A 25,441-nucleotide genomic window follows, 5' to 3' on the forward strand; every position below is an offset into this window, starting at 1 on the left:
ATTAAACTAAAGTACGTACCTTGTAGTTCTTGTAAAATAGCTTAGGCCAATATATATAAGCCTAATATGATTTTTTTTTTTCTTTTTTTTTTTTTTTTTTCAACTTGAAAAATAAAGCCTGCTGGACGTTAGTTATAGAAATAGACAAATTTCTGGAAAAAATAATGATAATAATAATTGGTCTTGCTCCTGTTTAAAAACAAATTTAAAATTCAGCCGTTGTTTGTCCCATAAAAAAAATCTGCACTTTTCAACTCCAAAATACCTACATTTAGAGGTTTTAAAAGTCTCGTTTTTATTCCTTCAATATCTACATTTGGACTCTTAAAAAGCTCATACTTTTCTCCTTTGCAAAAAATCCATACTTTCGAGCCTTTCATTTTATTTTCATTTTTTGCTAAAATCTCTCGATGTTATACTTAACCATTTTCCCGCAAGTTCATACATAAGCCAGGAGCAAATATGCTACAAACATGATCCAAAAGAAATGTTAATCTATAATATATGTAAGTGAATCTGTTAATGTGGAGACAAATTTTGAAGAGAGGAAGAAGGATGTGGACTCTTTTGACATGAAAATAAGGGACGACTATACACGAGAACGACACTGCTGCTACTGCTTTTCGGCCTGGGCTGAAATCGGAGTTGCCATAACTCCAACATTCTCCCAAATGTGTTCATGCAATTAAAAAAAAATACGAGTTAGGAGCAATCTCAATAAAGGAAACACAATGAATAGGACATGGAATTTATACAGCTTTTAATTCCTACTCAACATGTATTCAATATAGTACTATTTAAGCATGCTTAATCCTTCCTCCATATGTGACTTCATTACCACAAAACTAGCAGCAAACATAGCCTACGTTCAAACCCTTCTCTTAAAGAGAACTTCTTAAGGAAGAGGACAACTCTCTCTACTTTTTAAGGAAAGACAATTGGATGTCCAGTTTGGACATTACTAATTAAGCACAAACAAACACATGATCTTAAATATTCAAACATATGGAGTAAAGTTTTATAAGCATCATAACAATATTAATCAACTATTGTACAAAACACTTACTTAATAAAGATGAAGAACAAAAGGAGATATTGTAAGAAGAGTCATGTCATTAGTTATCATAGTTCTTAGGTTCAGGAAATAACCAAGTGGTAAATGATAGTATAAAAGGATATTTAGCTAATGAGTGATGGGGCTTGCATAAATGAAGTGGCTTGATTAAAACCATGAGAGGAAGTATTGCAATTACAGATTTACACAACGATTTAATTTTACTAGTTTCAAAGCTTTTAAAATAAAGAAAAAAAATGGATAGTTCAACTGGACAGCAAGTTCAGCTGACTTATACTCTTCAGAAAATACATGAAATGCAGGCTATAAACTAAGACTGATTCAATCACGATTCTAACAGTTCTTGTCTTAATTTTATACTCATTTTTGAGGTCTTGATTTCTCAACTTATTGATGACATAATTGCACGCTTACAAGATAGACATTGTTCAGCCAAGACTGATGGGAAATTATATTGACAGATAACACTAAGAGAAGACTCATCATCTTGTCTCTAAATCCACCTATGCCTTTCTTAGTACAAAAATAGGATATTCGAGATGCCATCAGATTTGCCATTAAACCACATGTGGTAACTTATGGTTAAAACAAGAACCTTATACAACATACTCAGGAGACACTACAACAACCATCATTTCTCGACTTCTAATGTTCACAAAATACCACAGGTCACTACTTTTATTTTTTATCTAATTTTACCTACAAACAGAACCTTTTAACCACAAAGCATAACTAGGATGCCACAAAAGCTGTCGCAATAATAAAGGGGCCCGGATATACAACTTCCAGTAATCAAATTTCAAATTCTCAACAAAAGACAACTCAAATAGCACACTTTTTTTTTAAGAACCCTAAAAGAAAATGACAAAACAACCCCTAAACTTTAATAAATTAGACACATTATACCATCATTTCAAGGACACACTGCCTATGGTAAGAACAGCCGCTGGATTCATATATGTGTTCAACATTCATGAAAGGGCTAGAAGGAGAAGCAAATGGTTCAGAGAAAAAAAAAAGAAATTGAAGCAGTTGATTAAAAGAGAAAAGACTTGCTTGTTCAAACTAAATTTTCATATCAGTCAAAGAATGGACAAAAAGATTCAAACTTTTAGAATGAGGAGGAAAACAGTAGCTTCAATCTAAGTGCTTAATCATCCTACTTAATAGTTTTAGTCATGCACCTAGCCCCTTCTTATTACCCTCGACTACAAATACTAATTTCTAGTAAAGTCCCGATCTTCACACAGGTCACTAGTTATGCGAGTTGAAAGACTATATGAACACTTAATCACATAATGGTTTTCCAACAATGTTATACCAATAGTAAGAAATTTTCATTTTTCACTTAAGCATGGCTGGAAATTTTGTTATGAAATGGGGAGAACGATTTAAAATAAAAACCATTGATCACAATCTTAATACCAAAACTCTAACTAATGTCATTTCACAACCTTTAGCATCTCATTCTGTTCCTTTTAAAAATAAAAATAAAAATGATTAATGTCACGACCCAATCCCATGGGCCATGACTAGTGCCCGACCTGGACACTCGTATACGTACCTGTTGGATATAGTCAAACTGAATCTAAGAACAATATGAAAATTTGCAAAAGAACTCCAAGGTTCATAACGTCGTCACGTATATAAATATCCAGATAAACTATCTCCTGAGGAGTCACAACTAATCAAATCATAAAACGATACGCAAGCCAACAAGGCTGCCACTACAGACGAACATCATATCATTGCACATCGTATAGGCACAGCTAAACAGAATTTATACACAACCCACACATGTCTACAGACCTCTAAGAGTATGGATAGCAAAATATGACGGGACAGGGCACCGCCGTACCCCTGGATAAACATATACATATACATCATAAGATCTGTACCAAAAGTCTAGGCTCCGGAACAACGGAGCTTTCCAAGACAGCTGAGTAGAAGTCCTATGCTGAAGGGTCACCAAACCGACTATCTGTACCTGTGGGCATGAAACGGCCCCCCCGAAGAAAGGGGGTCAGTACGGAATATGTACTGAGTATATAAAACATAAAATACAGTAAAGAGAATCATACTGAAGTAGGGAGTACAGGAAACAAGTATAACATCCAGAATACCAAAACACTTGCCTTTTGAAACATAAATCATGCATGTCAATATCATATATCATACCCGACCCATTATGGGACTCGGTGAATAAGGTCGCCACATACCATCCTTGGCGCCATAAACACATCATATATATACCGTATCCCGGCCATCTAGTGAGGGACTCGGTGAACAATGCAGTGAAACTGTGCACGAAAACGTATCCTGGCCCGGGACTCAGTGAAAGATATGTTGAGGCATGCACGAGTAGAGTAGTGAGCAACCATATGCAAATTAAATCATATTTGAGACTCAATAGAATAATCAAAACGAACTATCATTTGAAAATAAAGACAATAGTCATATCAAGTACCTTTCGAATATCACTATGGATTATATCAAAATAGAACTTCTGGAATCATATACACGTATCAAGACATAATGAAATATCTTTTGAAAATCAAGAACATTAGCCATCCTAGTGGCTCTAGGAATGGGAACTTCTTTGGAATCATGTACACATCGTCTGTTCGTTTCATAAAGATCATGCCAAAAAGAAAGAAGGGTTAACTTTACATACCTTAATCTCCTTAAGATACAATACTTCCCAAAGCAGCACACAATGAAGTTTAATCTCAAATCCAAGCTCAAAGGTTTTGATACCGAATTGTCAAATTTCAATTGTTATGGCGAATAATCTTTCTTCCAACGACGCTTGTGTAAAAGCCAAACAATACGCCAATGATTTAATTCCATACTCAAAGACTTCCTCAAATTACTAGTGTTCAGCAGTTTACGCCAACTAGGTGGATGTAATAGCTAAAGAATGAAGAACATTTCTACACTTAAAAATTTATAGTGTACATAGAGCGATTCCTAAGGAGGTGATAATATTTCTACCAAGAAAGAGCTCCTAGAAATTCCGTGTAGCCTCAGATTCCCAACGTTAGAAGATGACAAAAGTGATTAAGTAATCCTTGAGGTGAGTCGGTGATGTTAGGCGGTGATAAGAGAGCACATTAACCCTTGGAAAATTCTCATAAAAACTACTACCATTTAATGTAAAGTTAGGCAGCAATTCTCATTTGTATATTCTTGAAATACATGCAAGTTTTAAAGTAGGAAGTAAGGCCAACAAGTCATTTTCCGTACTTGAAATCTTGCTTTTTGTTTGGATAAGGTTTATCATAACATATAATAATATTAAATATCCAATTCCATGATTATGTGACGTAGCACTAGTCCATAGTCCCTTTTGGTACACACCAAATATTATTCTCAATCACCGTGGTCACACTTGTTAAGTCCTAAATTATTTTGGGACTTCATTCCTTGTATACACCGAGCTTTTGATTTTTATCCTTGGGTATGATCGAATTCTCCGGGCTCGGGTAAATTTGCTCATGTCGGACGATTAAATTTTCTAGTCCAAAAATACGGGATATAACAATTAACTACGGGGATGATTGCTCATAAAAACAGAGATTTAACAGAGAGTTACATGTTAAGCTTAAACAACATTTTCAACCAATGCAAAAGTCTCCCTGCAATCAGTTTTTCGGGGGTCGTTATTGTTAAACGACTTAGTGGAATCTTACCCTTAAGCTCTATATATCCTTGAAGTCACTCACAATCTTAATTTTTGCCATGGCAGTAAGCAAATTCAAGCTTTTGGAGACAGAATTCAGACGAAAAACAGCCATATACTTAGTTGATTAGGACAGAATTACAACTAGTCGTATGCATATTCAACAGGCTGCCAAATGCTTCCTGTAAGCATTGTTAATTCATGATGATTATGTGCAAATTTTACTCTTAATGAGAGCAACCAGACAAATAATCCTTCGAGGAAGATAAAAAGAATATCTGAAGTGGGCGACGAAGTTGATCACATATTCGACTGATTTAATCAACAACTTTTCCCTAATCAAAATAGTAACCCCTATTTTTTAAATCAAAAGAGTAACCCCTTTTCCCTAATCAAAATGGTAACCCTTTTCTCCAATCAAACTAGTAACTTTTTAACCGGAAAACAGTAGCCTTTCTAGTTAAAAACAGTAGCTTTTTTTATTTTATTTTTTTATATATATACATCAAAACAATATTAATCAACTATGCAAAACTTCAGAAAAAAAAATCGATAAATAAGAGTCATCTTAGGTTAAGAAGGTCTCATGGACACGGTAAAAGAAAAGAGATGTCATATACACACAAAATTTGAACTGTATCACGTCTCAAATATGATGTGGTGAAAACTAAATGACATCTTTAGCTTAGTATTTAGGCTTGACAATAATCAGATAAGAAAGAAGGAAAAATACTACTGGACAATCCATACTTCATGTATGAGAGGAACAAGCGGATCAAGGTTAAATCTTTCAAAAGCAAAAAAAAATTTTGACAAAGCAAAGTGCCTTAGCCAACTTTCATTTTTTACTAGTTTGAAAGAAACCCACCAGCAAACTAAACCATGAGTGTACTCCTAGCAACTTAGTGAACCTTAGATAGACTAATCCAAAAACCAACTCCAACTACAAACAAGATCAACCCGGAGCAAGTGTGTCAAGTGTTCCCAGAAATAGTCCCAGCCAAACAGAAATATCAACATAGCAGTTTAGACTTAAACAACCAAAAAAATGAAACTGAAACCAGCAAAGTGAAAACTGAAACAGATGGGTTAACAACAGGCACTAACTCAACTAATTTTGGAGACGACATTACTCAAAGAAATAATAATTCAAGATAAGAGTGCAGTCCCCATAAACATGATTTCTAATGCAACAAGTCTCACTCTTCAAATAAACCTATTGGAAAACAGCTTATTCCCATTTCATATTACCTTCACAGTATAACTTTTACCCGCTAGTAGAAATACAAAAAAATCCTACAAATAAGATCATAATATCCTATACTTTGAACCATGGTTAAATATGCGCTTATAAAAATAATTACAGAGTCTAACAGACTTTAGCATTCTTTAGCCATCATCTTTAATGCCTTTTTAGTTAAACAAAAAAGTACTTTTTTTTTTCAGACAAAAATCAGTAAGATGATAAATCCTGCTAACATTTAGATAAACAAAAAGCACTTTTGTTCTAAAGGAAACAAATCATATTTCAAATCATGCTAAAGTATAAACCACTAATCAAAATGAAAATACACTTCTTTATATATGCATAAACCTTCAGTTTGAATTCCAAATTATCCCGTAGTGAATGAGTACTTCTTGAACACATGTTAGACTAGTAGATTTTATTAAAAGCACCAAAGAAGCACATATTTTAACTTGCACAAACTCATGATCTGAACTATTTCTAGATGAAGTGGACAACTTTCTTAGGCATGATAACGATTATGCAGAGAGTATGAACAAACAACCATTTGAACCTGTCGCTTATTTGCTTTCTTATTTTTTCTTATTTTTTAACGAACGAATAGCTTTCCTCTAAGATCTACAGTGCGTTCACGATTTTAAACAAAAGAGGTAAAACAAATTCGGATAAACATGTAAGGCAGAGATATACACAACGGCAACATAGTTACACACTTTTTGATGGATTAATTACTAATTTTACTAAGTGTAATTAGTCGTTTTACACCAGCTCACAACAAATGAAGAATGAACTCATTCCAGCCAGCCAAACCAAACAAACGATAAGAAACACTTGAATGGCTACATTTCTACTTCTGCTAAAATGAAAGACGAAAAGAGGACGAGTGTGATTACCTTCTCCGTGACATTGAACTGAGGCTATTATCGTCGTCTAGTCTCCGAATCCGCTTAAAGCAATCCTTGCTTAGCTGAGAACAACCAAAAGAACTTAGAGTTAAAATAGGATTTTCTGAGAACTTAGAAAGAACTACGAATTTTATAGTTATGAAGACTTATGAAAAAGAAAGGGATTCTCCAATTCAACTTTAGAGTAAATAAAAGTTTTCTCTCCAATTCTCAGCCTAGTTCAAAGGGAATTTTCAGCCTTCAAAAAAACTTATCTAAAACAGCCCAGGAAGGTCGTATTTATAGGCAAACACTGAGGGGATTTCATCAGCTTCTTCAAGAGGCTGAAAAATTTGGAATTCAAAAAAGAGGGGGAAAAGTTGACATTTTTTGATGGGGAGTTCTGGAAAAAAGATTTTGATGGATAATATCAAGAAAAACGGGTGAAAATCTCACCTTTTCAGTTCGATTTGAGAGGAGAAGAGCCGTTGGAGTCTAATACATGGTAGATTCCTCCATTACCCACTGAATCGAAGGAGAGTTCGAGCTTGAAACTGGTGGTTCATTGCACTCCTCTTCTACAGAGGTTGAAACGACCTATATTGGCTCCTTTCGGCTCTGCCACCACGTCAATCAAAAGGACAGGAGACGTGGTAGCAGTGGAGGCGGCTATGGCATCAAATCAACGAACTTAAGGGTTTTGGATTAAAGAGAGAGTGGGGTGTTTGGTTCCGTGGTCTGATGGGCGTGGTGGTGGTGAGGTGACGGAAGTGACGTGATGGGGGGTGGGGTGGCGGCGATGGTTGAAGAGGTTCTTTGGTTAGGGCTGTTGGTTTAGAGAGAAAGGTTACTGATGATTGAGTAGGGAATTAGGTGGTTTAGTTGTAGGGGTTTGGGCCGGGTCAGTTGGGTTTTAGGCTGGGGCGGTTGGGCCTCAGATTTTGGGTTAAGGGGAGAAGGGAATTGGCCCAATATTATGGTAGATGATTTAATTTCTAATCCCTTTTTACTTCAATCAATTAATTAAAATATGCTTCTTTGTCCTAATTAATTCCCACAAATGTATACCTATACAAATTACAATAGAGTAATTTAATATACGTATTTAGTTTTAAAAATAGAGTAAGAAGATGATTAATATAGTAATAAATAGGATTAAAGGAAAATGTCATATAGGAACACCAACGTTATTTTTGAGTGATTTAATTGTAAAGAATGATGTTTAGAAATTTTTAATTATAAAAATATGATGTTTGGTGATTTTTGAGAAACGAATAGAAACCTTTCTTAATTTGGAGAAATAAGATCGTAAAAATAGCGTAGTAATTAGTGAAAATATTTCAAACTCATTTTTGCGGAATTTTCATGACTGAGAAGCATAGTGAAATTAATTAAACAAAAAAGAGGGCCAAAATTGGGTGTCAACAGCTTGTCCCTCTTCGACCAGGGATGATGAAAGAGTCTTTGGGCGAAGACGTTGACATAAACCTGATTTTGTCCCGATGAATAAACCAAATTGGGTTTGGGAAAGAGTATAGCTACAAAGGGGGTAATCCTTTGGAGAATGAAGAGGTGAGTTTATGAATTCGACCGAACTCTGGTTCCTGAGTAGCCTACATAGCTCGGGTCATAAGAGAATCAGGTCGATGTAGTTCGAACAAGGAGACGATAAATTTTTTAGAGGTCCTCAAAATTTGCCACAGTGTCTAAATTGTGAGGACATTGGCTCTCTTGTTATGGACAAGGGATAATAGTTTTGTTGGATATTTGGAAGGTTGAGTTGTTGAAAATTGTTTGAGTGATCCTCAAAAATTTGTCCCAGTGTTGTAGTTATGGTAACACGAGGTTTAAGAGATGGAAAGGATAGTGGTTTCAACATGAGCGAAAATGGCTAGAATGGAATATGACTAGCTTGACTCTGAGTCCCCTACGTATTGAAGAGGACGGGAATTAATTCAGATGTGTTTTAAAGAAAACGAGAAGATAAAAATTTTGAGGGATACTCAAAATTTTGTCCCAGTGTCGAATTATGGTGACACTAGATGTTGTTAGGAAGATGTGGTTAAATTTTGGGAAAGATTGCTGATGAAAAAGGTCTTTCTGATGACAGGATGTACTTTTGCAGCTTCTTGATTATAAATGTGGTGCCCGCAACACACCCATAAGCGAGACTCTACACGAATGCATCTATGTGCTATCATAGGATCATATCAGCTCGTCGTAGGGGACTGACCCTCAGAATTGTCCCAGTATCGCATTATGACGAGCTTAGGATGCGGAAGAATTTGACTGTGTTTCTAGAATGTATATTCTCAAAAGAAGTGACTTCTTAAAAAATTGAAAGAAAAACTGGTTGGCGAGCTAAAGCGGAGAGCGGATTCATTGACTCTAGCTTGTGAGTTTGATGTCCTCATCAAACGGGGCGCCTCAGTTCGTTGTGGCAGAGATAGTTCCACATTGTATTGTGTTCATCTACAAAAGATGTAAAGATACCTGTGCAGTTCAAAGTTATAATGTAATAATAACATAAGGAAATAAAGGAAGGGATTGTAGACAAACTAGAATTGAAAGCACCGATTTGCATAGCAACTGAAATGTAAAGCTTTCGGCTGGCGGAGCAACTGTAATGTAGAGGCTTCCGGCTGGTGGAGCAAGTGTAATGTAAAGCTTCCAGCTGGCGGAGCAACTATAATGTAAAGCTTCCGACTGGCAGAGCAACTGTAATGTAAAGCTTCCGGCTTGTGAAGCAACTGTAATGTAAAGGCTTCTGGCTGGTGGAGCAACTGTAATGTAAAAGCTTTCAGTTGGCGAAGCAACTGTAATGTAAAGGCTTCCGGCTGGCGGAGCAACTGAAATGTAAAGTAAAAATCTCCGATCGGCGGAGCAACTGTAATGTAAAAGCTTCCGGTTGGCGGAGCAACTATAATGTAAAGTAAAAATCTCTGATCGGCAGAGTTGTTGACGAAGTTAGACGGCGGTCCCCGATTGGCGGGGTAATTGGCGTTGTTAGACGGTATCCTCGATTGGCGAAGTTAGTCGACGCAATTAGATGGCATCTCTGACCGGCGAAGTTAGTCGCAGTTAGATTGTATCTTCGATTGGCGGAGTTAGTCGCAGTTAGATCATATCTCCAATTGGCGAAGTTATTTGGTGCAATTAGATTGTATCTTCAATTGGCGGAGTTAGTCGCAGTTAGATCGTATCTCCGATTGGCGGAGTTAATTGCAGTTAGATCATATCTCCGATTGGCGGAGTTAGTTGCAGTTAGATTGTATCTCCGATTGGCGGAGTTAGTCGCAGTTAGATTGTATCTCCTATTGGCGGAGTTATTATTAAGGAACAAGGCTGCTACGGGGGCCCCCATCTCTCGAGTAATCAACCTTGACCCTGCTTCTGGAGATACCTGCAAATTTAATGGAACGTTCAGAGATGACTAATCCAAGATAACAAAATAAAATAGGAGAAGATTATTTTGGCTCATGATGTAGTGATGGATCTTGTGACGCCTCCACTGGAACCTCGCTTCGATGTCATCTTGTCCTAATTCCTCTCAATCCTGTACTCAAAGAAAAATTCTTAGTTTGGGAGGGGGTGTTGATTTGTGTAGATCGTGGCCCTAGCCTTGTCACTTGAATCCTTTGAGCTTCTTTGGTTGTGGAGATCTCTGTCCGGAGACCGGTAGGTGGAAAAATACGTAAATGCACTTTGAAAGAAAGAAAAAAGAAAAAAAAGGGTATTTTAGAAATCGGATATGCATGTATATGTACTATGTATAAATGCGATAAAACTCTATCATTTTTTAGACTATGACATGTTCTGAAATGCATTGAGCTTCTCCATTCTGACGCCCACATCCAAATAGTGTCTTTGCATAGTCTGTTCCTCTGATGACGCTTCTTTGTATTCAAGCCAAGTGTCGCGATGTCTTTGACGATGAGACTGATCCTAATCTATAATTACATTACAAATAAAAGGTTTCCTAAAGGTATGACCGAACTCTTTTAGGTTGCCTACGTATCCCAAATAGGAATTAGGTCTGTACGTAGTTCGGGGGTACAAATGAAAAGAAAATGATATGTAATGGGATGTGACCGAGCCTGACTCAGGCTGCCTACCTATCCAAATGGAATCAGGTCGTAACGTAGTTCAATTACAATAGAAGGGTAAAATAATGCAATGACCGAGCCTGACTCAGGCTGCCTACGTATCCAATCGGGATCAGGTCGTAACGTAGTTCAATTACAATAGAAAAGAAGATTAATAAAAGGACCGAATTCGGTGGGGATTGCCTACGTATCCCACCAAGGGAAATCAGGTCGAATCGTAGTTCCAGTTACATGAAGATAATGTTTTTGGGATTTTCTATTACAAGAGACCGGACCCGATGTGGGTTGCCTACGTATCCCACCATGGGAAGTCAGGTCAGCGTAGTTCTGTTACAATAGAAATGCAAATTACAACGGAAAAGAAAAAGCTAGCTTGGATGTCTTCAGATGTAGTACTTCTTGATCGAGTCTGAGTTGATGGGCTTCGTGCTCACTTTACTATCCATTTCTGCCAAAATCAATGCTCCTCCTGAAAGCACTCGATAAACCACGTGTGGACCTTGCCAATTTGGTGCGAATTTCCCTTTAGCTTCGTCCTGATGAGGAAATATTCGGTTTAAAACCAACTGCCCTGGTTCGAATTTCCTAGGCCTTACTCTCTTGTTAAATGCCTTGGATATCCTGTTCTGATAAAGCTGACCGTGACAGACATCGTCCATCCTTTTCTCATCAATGAGCATCAACTGTTCATGTCTACTACGTATCCATTCTGCATCGTCCAAACCAACATCTTGGATAATCCTTAGAGACGGTATCTCTACTTCTGCGGGTATCACAGCTTCGGAACCATATACCAACATATAAGGATTTGCTCCTATGGATGTTCTAGCAGTGGTACGGTAACCAAGCAAAGCATATGACAACTTTTTATGCCACTGCCTGTGACTGTCTGTTATCTTCCTCAAGATCTTCTTGATGTTCTTATTTGCTGCCTCGACTACTCCATTCATCTGTGATCGATAACCTGTAGAATTTTGGTGGGCAATCCTAAACCTTTCACAAGTCTCTCTCATAAGATCGTTGTTGAGATCTGCCGCATCATCTGTGATAATTGACTCTAGAATCCTAAATCGGCAAACTATATTGTTGCGAACAAACTCTGGAGTCCTATGATATAGACGTAGCGATAATGATGATGATAGTAATGATGATGATAATAATAATGATGTTAAAGGTGCCTACGGGCTAGTATGCTTATATGTGCCTATGAAGGGCTATAATAAAACCCCGAGCTTATAACGCCGGGTAGAATATATGTGTATGAATATGTATAGAGTATGTATACGATTACGAAACGCGCGCACATCTGCAGATGGTACGGATAACCCTGAAGCCTTGGTAGGGCTAGGTATGAGTAACCTTGAGCCTTGGTTGGCCAAGTATGTATATGGAACACCGATTCTACGAGGTCGGGTATGTTATGTAAATGCTATGTATCTATGTATATATATATATGTATAAGTTATGTAAATGGAATCATTAAGAGTACGAACATGTTATGTATATGGATGTATGTATGCAGATACGCAATAGAAACGAAATGTCCCTATGGAAAGCAAGTAAGTGCCATGATGATGATATTATTGTCTCCCCTCCTATGCTACTTCATATATTGCTTATTATGCTTCTATATCGATGTTGATCATGCTTTACATACTCAGTACATTCTTCGTACTGACGTCCTTTTGTTTGTGGACGCTGCGTCATGCCCGCAGGTGCACAGGGAGACAGACTTGATCCATAGCTGCTTATTCAGAGATCACATAGCAGAGCTCCATTTCTTTCGGAGCCATTACTTTTGGGTACTTAATCTTTTGTGTATATAATTATGGGCATAGCGGGGTCCTGTCCCGCTAGTGTGATATGTTATACTCTTAGAGGCTCGTAGTCACGTGTATGTGGTTAGATATGTCTGGCCTTGTCGACCTATATTTTGTATACCATTTTGTTGGCCTCGTCGGCCCGTGTACATTGATGTGGCATAAGTGCCTATGATGATATAAAGATGTTGTTATCCAAATGGGACTAGTTCGATGAATAAGAAGGGAATGCATGTCTAGTTATGTGGCTCACCTAAATGTAAGCATAAGTGTAAGCTAAGGGGTTCCTGGGTGGGCTAGCACCGGGCGCTCGTCGCGGCCCCTAGTCGGGTCGTGACATCAGGTTTAGGGTATTAAGGTTCGTAAGACTTGAGGTGAGGTAATATAGGTACCTGAGTCGGGTTTGGATTGCGGGGGCGTTATATCAAGACGTACAGTAAAGAAGTGTAACCAATGAGGTTAATTGGTGTTTTCAAGGTTAAAGGCAGAAAGAAAATCGTTAAAACAAGAGTTAATGATGTGAGAGCATGGTTGCGACTGTTCAGTGCAAAGAGAGCTTGAGAGTTTGAGAGTTTGAGGATGAGTTGGAATTTTCAATTATGTCATGAGCTAATAGGGCCAGTGATTGATTAATGGAACGATTATCAGTGTTGGACCAGTTTAAAGGTTTAGTACTCAGGAGGGTTAATAAGATGTTGCACCTAATGTTGGGCTAACGTTGGGGGCCTTGTATTCATTGTGTAAATTTGACTAGATCCCGCTACTAGTTGTGTTATTACTCGGCTTAAGTGATTGAATAAATAGGATAGTCGTGCGAGTGGTTAGAGGTGTTTAAATTCGATAAATGAGGTAAGAGGTGATTGTTCGAGGGCTAGCAACGTTAAGAATTTTGAGTAAGGGGTTAGTAAACAAGGATGCTTGAAATGGTAGATCGATGATAGGTTAACTGGATTAAGTGCGAGATAACATTTCAGAGATTGAGTAAGGTATTTTGGGCAAGGACGATTCAGTGGGATACATGGGGATATTAGTAAGATTAGCGATGTGATACGCCGAACATAGGATTAAGCGATGCACTGGATTTAAAGAGTGTTCAGTTTAGAGTTGTAAGCATTAAGGAAACTCTAATTTGCAGAGTGTGTGGTATGATCCTATCTCCGGGATTGATTCGGTTGTCTTGTAAGACTTATGATTATGCGATACTCGATTGATTGGATTCGAGGATTGATTACGATATCAATGATCGTAAATTGATTAGCAATTGGGAAATTGACAAGTCGATAAAAGGTATAGTGATCGAGAGTCAGTAAGAATGAAATACGTCTTCGGGATTACTTGGGTCAGTGTAGATATTGGTGATATTGTCTTGCATGTTTTAGATGAGTGTGATTATTGAGTATGCTTAAAGATGGAATCAACAAGAATGGACTATGTGATATGACAGAGTTTCGTGAGGTTTCGTGATCAACGACTAGTGAGAAGAAAGTTTCAAGTAACCAACATGTTAAGGCTTAAGGAAGTGGCTTGTGTGGTTGACAGTTGAAGAATTTTGTAACACTCTTAAGTGGATGAGTTAGTGTGGTGTAAGGGAAATGAATTATGGAATCCCTATTATGGGAAGGCTGGAGTTATATTTTCGTGATACGACCATATTCGTGGTAGTGTATTATGTTGGAAGTAATATTGACTAGATAGCTTGGGTGAGCACTTTGGATGTTAAGGACTTGGGAGGAATTACGTGAGATTTAGAGCGGCAGCTGTAAGATTGGATACTTTCAAAAAATTTATGGGCATATCGAGGTGAGACAATGGTAAGTTCGATGGTTAAATGGTTGTTATATGAGACAACAAGTTTTTAGCGTCAGAACGTTCGGGTGTGTCAGATGTGCATATGGAATAAGGTTGAGAACTCGAAGTTACATTTACCAGGTTTAGTTTCTTGGTACTTAGATGACAGCTTAGATGTGTTTCATCTTCTGGAGACAAGGGTGACAGACATGATTTCTTATGAGTGGTAAGACCGTGATTAGTTTTTGAAATGGGAGTCAGCTCGAATGATTATTGATGAGATTCAGTGGTGGTGCATTCATTCGGGTCTGTGTGGGTTGATTAGAACTCGATGAGTTGTGTTGATATCTCCAGGAGGACTTATGGGTTCCCAGTGGATCACCTTCATGGATTCGATGAGTTTTAGTTTAGTTTTGGGGTTTGTCGCGAGTAGACTTGATGATATTTTACCGGGATCAGCCTTTCGGTTAGTATAATGGTTTGCAATAGGCGTGGTAATGATTCGAGGAGGTGCTATGGTTGCAATAAATCTTCATAGTGACAAATTGAATTCTGACATATTTTGCTCAGTTAGGTATTCGGTGGTATGTTCCTTTATAACGATTTGAAGGTTTAAGAAGACTTATAACTGGCCAAGTTGGCGGTGAGAAAGATCAGTTTTGATGGAATAGCTTAGAGTTTTTATAATGAAGAAAGAATTCATTTCTGGCAAAAGTAAGTCATGGTTTCGGGTTTGTCTTGTATGCTTCTAAAGAATCGCGGTCAAAGAAAGGCTTGAGAAGGGTGAAGGAAATGTTAGCGGAATCAGAATGTTCGACCGGTTCAGAGTGGGCTATGATTGCATTTATGTGTAAAGTTTATGTTATTTTGAGGGATGTATGTGAGACCTATTGATCGCTTCAGAGGCATGGTTATGTCGTATCAGAGATAGTTCCGATCAAAACGTCTATTTAATTCAGGAATCAGTTTGGGGAGCATTTCGAGTATGGTTATACGGAAATTAGATCCTTTGGCTAGTTAGAAGAAGTGTTGACTGATAAGGCGAGCGAGCTATGATCTTGGTATACTTTGTGTCGTGTAGTCTTTGTGTTGATTATGATAATGAGTCGTTGGTTGCCGTCAGCCTTCATACTCTCTTTCTTTGCTTGAGGACGAACGATTATCTAATTGGTATCTGATGTAACGACCCGTTTGGTATTTATTGCATTTTTTACCATTTTCCCTCGTTGACCCATTTCGAGCCTTATTAGTGCCATTTTGACCCGCAAGGACAGGTGGCACGGTTCCCTAGGCATCAGTTTGAGTTTTGACATGACTTTTGGATAATTTGGCTTTTTAGTGGAAACTGTTTGACTCATAGTTGACTTTTGGGTAAGCGAACTGTTTTTGAAAATCCATCAATTTCGAGGTGTCCGGATAATCATTTGTGACAGATTGGTGGGTTTGGTTTGGTTCCCAATGCGCTCGGTTGGATTTTCGGACTTGGGTTGGAAAGTTGTTTTTAGGTCGTTGGGGGTTGACTTGGTCAACAAGACCTCCGTTGGGAATTATGAGGCCACGAGTGCATTCGTAGCGCGTTCTTATATATGTATATATATATATATATATCTGCATATTTGGTTTGTGTTCGGGAGGATCCGGGGTGGTTCTGGGTGCCGATTCCACTAAAAAGTTTTGGTGTCTGGTGGTCCGCTAGGGCGGTCCCTTGACCGCCATATAGGTGCCGCACCAGCGGCCCTCTTGACCGCCATAGCAGTGCCGCACCAGTAGCCCTGTTGACCGTAAAAGCGGCCGACGGGCGGTTTTCTGATTTAGTTTCCTTTGGAAACCCTTATTTCCTCCCATTACTTATACTACTTTTCCTTAGCATCCTGGAGGCGATTTAAAGAGGGTTTGGTCAGATTTCTCTTGAGGGTAAGTTCTCTAATCTCAATCTCTTTCATTACCTTTCCTAAGTAAGAATTCATGCTAGTAACTCCATAGAACTTGGAGAATAAGGGAGAGTTTTTGAGTAACTTTCTTGAATAAGTTATTAACCATAAAACCATGATTTTTTGGTGTATTAAGCTTGATTAAGCATGGAATTGTTGAGTAGTAACTATATAAACATGATTCCTTCATTTTTAGTGATAAATTTGTGAGATTTAAAATTAGGGTTTATACCTAAAAAAATTGGGGGTTGACCTAGAATTTGGCTCCTTGCCACGTTGAGGCATCGGATATTGGTGAGTAGTGAAATATCATGGCTAGGATATTGCGGTACCTTACTTGATTGATATTGGTGAGTAGTGAAATATCATGGCTAGGATCTTGCAACGTAAATATATTTATCCTCGATTTCCTTGTACCGGCGATTACCTCGTTAGTTATTATTCTCTGTTAGCCTTCCAGCGTGCCCTTCTTACTATTGTAATCGGGCACGATTTTACGTTGATGGTTCTGATAATTCTGATAGTATATGCTCTCCTATTCAGTATAATTAGTGATCTGAGAGGTGCTTCCTAATAGCAGGTGGTAAGGCCGAACAACGCTCTTCCTTCTTTTGGAAATTGCCAAACTGCCAACCATTGCTCCTTTTGCTACAATTGCCATCTCTTTCAGCACTAAGATTTCCTCCTGTCGTCTTTTCCATTATTCTCTGTGTTATCTTGGAGACCTTCCTTATTCTCTTTATTACTCTTTAGGATACGTTGGGCCTATAAATATCACACCTTACGTCCACATGAAGTATTTCTTGATCCATCGTAATTCTTTTTTTTTTTTTCATACCTGTTTGTAGTTTGCTTATCTTTAATCCTTTTTGCTCCCTCTTAATACATCTTTAATATGCCATTACGTCCCGACTCTTGGCCTCTTTAAGCTAACATCTTTCTTTCTTTGGAATTTCGACAAGGCTATACCTCATTTCAAAATTAGATCTGCTCTTCCCCCCTTTTAAGGGTATTCTTACACACTAATAACTTCCAAGTACCGGTAGTCATTGGCTAACTCGAACGATCCTCCAACTCTTTTGGTTTCTTATAATGCTGGAATCCTCTCATCATATAGCTTGACTTATTTTCCTTTCTGCTAGTCGAGGGCTTTGCATTTAAACGAAGTGTTTATGCATTACCGATCCATTCTCGCTACCTTCTTTAAGGCCCTTCTACTTCTACCTTTTGTGACTGTACATTTTCCCGAATCCATAGGTTAATGGGGGCATTGGAATCCATCAAAATATTTTACAAAATGTTTGGTCATACTTTGCTCATTTTGTCCCTCGTCTTCCTTCACAACTATTATCACTGGAATTCTTCTCACTTTGAGCTTCCAGTTTCACCCTACGTTTACAATGTACCATTGAAAGTTAATATGCTACACTCTTCCACTTCCACTATCAATCCCTCTTACTCACTTAGTTCACTTATCCAAAATTTTCCTTGACTACTTGTTTGCATCCCATCTATGCATTGTAGTTCTTCCAGTATCCTGCCACTTCTTGTTCGTGTCGTAGAATTCCTGCAATATACCCTCTTTTTTCTTCTTCTTCCTGCTACTAAGAATAGTCCATGCTGACAAATATTTCCCATACATTCTTCTGTTTCCTCTATAATCAAATCTCTATATTCTTTATCCTCATCCTAAGTCATTGATGTACTACCTCCCGGCAAGCTTTGTTAGTTCATTATCCTCTCGCTTGTCCTTGGTGATTGCCAAATTTTTCCTTTCTCTTCTCTCCTTTCGATCAGCCCATTAATATACTTTTCCTACCTTCATCCTCAACCTTCCTTGGGTTCCTTCCTCCTTGAGCACCCTTTTCCACTTGTTATTTTATAGTGTCGACCCTGAAATTCATTCCTTTAAACGTGCAAATCCATTCTATTCTTAAGTCATCTTTTAGGAAAGCTTCTCCATATCTGAGGCAACCATGTCAATATGACTACACACTTATCCGTATATATATATATATATATATATATATATATATATATATATATATATATATATATATATATATATATATCTTTCGAGAGCTAAAAATCTCTTAGCAACGTTGCAGGGCCTGATCATTCTTTCTCTTACTTCACATTCCTAGTTGTGGTTACTATCCTTTAGTCCCACTTATCAAAGTCTGTTCTCCAGCCCCACACATTCGTTTTTTTTGTTCCACTACCACACTTTATCCCTTTCGCATGCCTACCTTCGAATTTTATCCAAATAGTCCCGTGCTTTACCCGTCATCTCTCTCGGAAGATTCACTCACCCTTGTTCCTTACATTTTTTTTTCCACGACAGTTTGATCTCCTTACTTTCTATATACTCATTTTCTTCCTTTCTCGGATGTCATTGCATTAGGACTTTCCACATCTCACCTGTAGTAAAAATAACGTCAACTTACCTGGTAACACTTGTTACTTGAACTTCGCTACCCTGTTCAATTAATGTCTTCAATACATAGCAACGTCGGTTGCTGGGACATACATAACAGTTGGCGCATCCACATATGGGATGTCATACATATACATATATATATAGTTACTAACACCTCGCTTACAAAGTATCTCTAATTACTATTCGAACTCATCCTAATTCTAGAGTTGTGATACACCTTCTTTCTCTTTGCCAGTCTAGTCCACCGCATCCTTCGCGATCTTCTAGGGTTCCAACCACTCCGCATACTCCAATTTCCCTTAAGTTACTCTAGCTTCTCATCTGTTTCTTATGTCTGAATTTGTAGAGCTCTTAATATGCTTCCCAAAGGGTCACCCATCCTAGTATTTCTCTCACCCCCAGCACGCTTAACCTTGAAGCTCTAATGAAATCCGGTGCATTAGTGCTGGTATGATCGCATCCACCTTACCGCATAACCTTTCTCACATGACCTAGAACAATTTAAAGTTCTAATAGATTCCAATACATTCTCATAATGCATCTCCCTCCAAATTAGCAAGAATCTCTTACTCTCCCGACTATGCAAATACTATTTTGGCCTTTTCAATCCTCAATATTCACCTTTCATCTGCGCGTATAACTACCTTCCATCCTAGATTTCAAGATTCTCAATGGTGGCGAAAACACCCTGGTCGCCGTTACTTATAAATACTTGGTTTTTGATCCCTTTAGGATTTTCGCTCGCCACTATTAAGAAATAATCTACAGCAAAAGCACATACATAGGAATCTCCAACAAAGACTCGTATACCTGTAGTCGATCGGTCCTTATTCTGACCTGGTGGGCTATAAAGTGAAGTGTGCTCTTCATTATGATCTTCCCATCATCTGCTCGTCTGGCCTTCATTGTTACATCCCGCAATTTCGCATATTCGGAAATTTCGAAATAAATGTGACTTGGAAAGAACAAGGCCATATTTTGATTTCATTTGATATATATATATGTGTTGTTGCTCATGAAAAATATTGACGCGGAAACATCGGGGAAGGTTAAGGGCAAAAATTGGAAATTTTGAAATTAGTTCCGTAAATTACTAATATGATCCATAGCTAATTGGGCTCACAAAAATTTCAAATAAATAAGGCCCAAAGTGTATAGGGGTGCCCGGCCATATGGCCTTGGCCCAAGCCCAAGTTATTAACCATGTGATTAATAATATAAGAGGGGCTAAGTCTCCATTTTCTTCAAGAAAATTCAAGAAACAAAAAAAAAACAAGAGAGAGCCAAGAACACCATTCGGCCGAACCTAGGAGAAAAAAAAATCCAAGTCCATCAACTTTGATTCTAAAATCTTGTTCTTCTTGAATTCTTAGTGAGCTCAAGACGCTCTCCGGCGTGGCATAATTAGTTAAGCGAGAAAACAACGCTTGCGGCGAGTGAGAATTTGAAGAAAAAGGTAAGAATTCTATTCTTTTGTGTTATGGAATAAGTGTATATGTTATAATGATTGGAATTGGATGAGGATAATGAAATTGTGATGTGTGTGTGCATAGCCGTGTATGTGTGTGTGTAGGTGCATGGCCGTGTGCCATGGTGATGATGGGAAGAGATGCATTAAATTCTATTTAGTTCGTTAGTTGCGTCGTTGTGGCATTTGTGACGTAAATAAGGGTTTTATGAATCGAGTCGGCATCGAAAATGGTTGTATGTCATTATGGGGAATTATATGTTTTTAACATAGTTTTTATGTAACTATGAAAGTAGGATTTTAAAATGTGGATTATGGTTGTTGTTAGTGAATTTGGAAGAAAACAATGCGATTTTGTTATTTTGTCGCATTTGTAGAAGTTTTGGATAGAATATGGAATTGTCGGGATTGTTTGAATCCTTGAGTATTACTTGAAATTCTATTGAGTTATGTTTAAATAATCTTGAATTAGTAGATGAATATGAGAACGTTGATATTGGGTTGGAAGTGTGAAGTTGGGATGGGAATTGTTGCATAATGTAGAAAGGAAGAACATTTATGTTAGAATGTATCTTGTTGTGATTCTTGATGTTGTTGTGATTGTTGTGGGTGTTGTTGTTGGAATTTTGGCCGAGTTAAATTCTCGGGGTGTTGAATTTATAGGGGAGGTGCTGCCCAAATATTTGTAGACAAGTATGGTTTAAGATTGAGTCACTAAAGCTTATGATTTACATTTGGTAATTGTGACCATTTATATATTCTGGAGTAAACGGGATTTGAGCTTAAACGAGCGTAAGGCGCAAGTGAGGTATGTAAAGCTATCCCTTTCCTTCTTTTGGCATGTCCTAGATGTACTAGGTCTGGATTTGAGCCTCGGGGATTATTCCGTTCATAGAAATCTGAGTTTCCTTTTGGTATTATTTCATTCAACAGAATTGAATTAGAAACTTTGTTTTGTTGGAAAGAAATGTTCAAATATCCATAATTGTCATAAACGTAACCGAATCCCCTTGAAACTTTCATAGGTGACTTCATAGGGTCTAATGTTCGTAAATCACATACGCCACCTCGACTTGACCCGAGGTGGGCCCACTAACTCCGAAACCCCTTCGTTTGCCCTAATAGACTTATCTTTGTATGATATCGGAAAGAGACTTTTGCTTATGACTTTGGCTATTATAGAATAATGTTTTAATTGCTCCATGATATTCTGATTTATATTTTGAACTATAAATACGATTTCAGAAGTATTGTTGGTGAGATAAACTCCGTATTGATCAGTTGTTCAGACTAGTATACCCAACGGGTTTTCATATGATTATATCAAGTTTCATAAATGTTTTGATATGCAAATTACATTAGTTTCCGCACTACTCTGCTCGTGCCTACTACTATGATATCGTTCGCCGGTTCCCGGGCCGATTTTGTGATCGTGCGTATTATGATACATTCGGCAGTATGCTGTGTTACGGTTCCCGAGACCTCGCCATAGGGTCGGGTACCGTTTATGGAGTTATGCTGTGATATGGCTTATGATATGTTGTGATGATGTGTTATGTTCGGGGTTGTACGGAGATTTGAAACCTTCTGGAGTTATGTTGTGTTGTGGCACCAGCGTCGGGGTGGTGACCACGTTCCTGAGCCTTATGCATGATTTTTATTTGCATTATATATATATATATATATATATATATACATATATACATATGCTTTCAGCATAGCCTTTGATATACCAGATCGGTATTTGCTTCCTGTACCTTTTATGTCAGTTATGGTTGGATTTCTGTACTCTATGCCTTACATACTCAGTACATCTTTCGTACTGACCCCCTTTCTTCGGGGGCTACGTTTCATGCCCGCAGGTACAGACATACGTGCAGGAGACCCGCCAGTGTAGGCTACATATTCTGCTATCTTGGATTGCTCCCTTTGATCCCGAGCTCATCTTTTGGTATATATGTTTTGTGCATATGCTTCTGTATATTTTAATATTTGGGGTACGGCGGGGCCCTGTCCCGTCATATGATTCCGTTTTGGTTTGTAGAGGCCTGTAGTCATATATGTGGGTCGTGGGTCCTATGTGTGTTCGTTTTGTTTCTGATTTGCGTCTTAATGCGGTCCCGTCTGTTATGGCGGCCATAACGGCCCATATGTTTGTATATGTATATATATGTTCGGCGATGTGTATTCCGCCGTCCCTTTTGGATTTGATATGATATTTTTGCACGCGAGACCGCTTAAGATGATATTTGATTTCAAATCTGTTTAAAAATGATTAATATGAAATCTGAATTAAAGTAGAATATGAAGAGTTAGTATGAAAGTCTGGTTGGGGTATCCAAATAGGGCACCAGTCGCGGTCTACGGAGCTGGGTCGTGACATTCATCATCTCTCTCATCTGAGTCCGAGGAATATGGATAATCGGGCAACTCCTGGTTTACCAACAGCCCAGATAGAGGGCTAGAGTAATCAGTAACACTCACCGGGGTAGCTGGTCTGACGTAGTGCTCTGCCACAGGAGCAGCTGGTACGGGCTCAGGAATCTCCTCCTCCGGTATCCCAGACGAACCCTCAGACGGGTCTGTGTCGTAACTGTCCTCTGAGAGGTCCTCCTCTATGGAAGTCAGAAACTCTGGAGGAATCGTCGCTAGGTCTTCCGAGGGATCAGTCCTAATAGAATAATTGAGGTTCCTTCTGCTCCGTCCTGGAGCCTGAGGTCCCGAATCTACTCTGGGGGACTTCTTAGCACCCCCACTATCCGAGGCTGATCTCTTCATCTCTCGTCAGTCTGCACCTACCTACAGGAAAAGGGGTGAGAAACGATCTCTCCTAGACTCTGGCTCAATCGCACGATCTAAGATAGAAAGAAAGGTCAATGATTCCGAAATGCCCTGCAACCTCCTGTTTATCAGTGTGGCCGGCTTCACACCCCTAAACAGGACTTTACCGAACATGGTCTGTAGACAATCCCTAGGATGAACTGCTCTGATACCACTTCTGTCACGACTCAAACTGATGGGCCGTGATTAGTGCCCGAGCTGGACACCCGTATACGAACCTGCTAGATACAATCAGATTGAAATTGAAAATAGTATGGAAATCTGTAAAAGCATGATGTAAACTCATCATGTCATATATCAAAATGAACCTGTCTCCTGAGAAGTCACAGCTAATCAAGACATAGCAAATATGCAAGCCGACAAGGCTGCCACTATACACGAGGACATCCAAAATGAACTACATCGATATAGCTAACAAAAACATATATACACAACCCACATATGTCTACAGACCTCTAAGAGTATAACAGTGAAACATGGCGATACGGGGCCTCGTCGTACCCTTGAATATGCATAAGTCTATACCAAAAGGATATGTACTAAAATGACTCAAGCCCCAGAACAATGGAGCTTTCCAAGCAGCTGAGTAGCAGTCCTAAGCTGGAGGATCACCAACCTGAGTATCTGTACCTGCAGGCATGAAACGCAGCCCCCAAAGAAAGGAGGTCTGTACGGATAATTATACTGAGTATGTAAAGCATGAAGTACGATAAAGAAGATCATGACAGAGTAAAAGATGATAGGAGACAAGTGTGATAATCAAGGATACCAATGCATCTGTGCCTTATGAGATGAGTCATGCATATATATATATATATATAATAGCCCATTATGGGACTCGGTGAAATATATAGCGTACCCGGCCCATTATGGGACTCGGTAAAATATATAGATAATATACATACCCGGCCCTCTAGTGAGGGACTCGGTGAACAATGCAGTGAAACTATGCACGAATACGTACTCGGCCCTCTAGTGAGGGACTCGGTGAAATGATGTAATAACAATATGCACGAATACGTACCCGGCCCTCTAGTGAGGGACTCGGTGAAGTGATACCATAAGATCAATCATGTACAAACTGAATCACCATTTAGAACTCGAGAAAAATAAGCAGAATGGACCAACACTTAAGAATAAAAAACAGCAGTCATGTCAAGCACTACTGAGAACTAAAGTTCATTGGAGTCATGTATGTTCGTCGTTCGCTCACTTTATATAATTCATGCCAAAAGAAGGAAGGGATAACTTTACATACCTTGAAGCTTATCTATTCGCTCAACTTCTACTTCTCTAACTCGCAAATCTACAATCAAGAGAATTCACACTATCGTTAGGCTCGTTATCAAGTGCTTATCCTAAGCCTTTAAGTTCACCCTTTCTAGGATCTGCCGAAATTTCGACAGCATCTCCCCTATTTGTATCCCTAGCCTGAAATCGCAATAACAACAAAACAACAATAATAGCAACACTAATATCAACAACATCATCATCAATACCAAAATATTCCATAAAACATCCCACACGATGTTTTTCAACATACAACAACAATATACACCTCCTTTCTTCCCAATCAAAGAGCATAATCTCATCAACACACCAACAACATTAGATACCATCCATATGCATCTAAATCAGCCCAACCAAACAGCCACAACTTGTTCAAAATACTCCATAACACAACAACTACAATACAACACTTTATGACCTTTCCTCCATAACTATTTTCACTTTTAAGATTTGCTAAACCTTCAAATCAACTTAACATAAGAGATAGGGTGAAGAACATACCTTATAATTGAAGAAACTAAGCCACACAAACTTTCTTCAACACCAAACTTACCACAACATCAAGTAGAAGCAAGAACAATCACCTTTCATGGACTAGTTTGGTGTAATCTTGTTAAATTCCTGATTTAATGGGCTATAAATGTTTGGGGGTTGTGTTAGGAATTTTCTAGGACTATTTAGAATGTAAAATGCTGAAAAAGGGGAGTTAATGGGGGTATTTATACCCCTCATAAGTCGGTTCCACCGACCTTCTCAAGTGGGACCCATGGAGGCCATTTGGTAGCTTGGAGTCTTTATCTTAAAATGATCATAACTCTTGATCCCTATATCATATGAGGGCCCACGACCTATGGTTGGAAAGCTCTTTCA

At 38.4% G+C, this 25,441-nt stretch overlaps 1 protein-coding gene and 1 long non-coding RNA gene across 2 annotated transcripts; both read right to left on the reverse strand.

Annotated features, from left to right (window-relative positions):
• Nucleotides 1–1,678: 1,678 nt before the first annotated feature.
• Nucleotides 1,679–7,743, reverse strand: LOC132626348 (uncharacterized). Its single transcript, XR_009577245.1, has 3 exons — nt 7,344–7,743; nt 6,897–6,970; nt 1,679–3,062 (listed from the first exon to the last, which is right to left on the reverse strand). It is a non-coding gene; the product is annotated as an uncharacterized LOC132626348 (long non-coding RNA).
• Nucleotides 7,744–9,314: 1,571 nt separating this feature from the next.
• LOC132628455 (uncharacterized) lies at nt 9,315–11,943 on the reverse strand. The gene is made up of 4 exons (XM_060344237.1): nt 11,428–11,943; nt 10,268–10,290; nt 9,462–9,807; nt 9,315–9,359 (listed from the first exon to the last, which is right to left on the reverse strand). Exons 1-4 carry the CDS (start codon nt 11,941–11,943, stop codon nt 9,315–9,317), a joined length of 930 nt encoding a protein of 309 aa, XP_060200220.1.
• Between the last annotated feature and the right edge of the window lie 13,498 nt (nt 11,944–25,441).

The sequence above is a fragment of the Lycium barbarum genome, chromosome 2, assembly GCF_019175385.1.
Source record: "Lycium barbarum isolate Lr01 chromosome 2, ASM1917538v2, whole genome shotgun sequence".
Classification (NCBI taxonomy): domain Eukaryota; kingdom Viridiplantae; phylum Streptophyta; class Magnoliopsida; order Solanales; family Solanaceae; genus Lycium; species Lycium barbarum.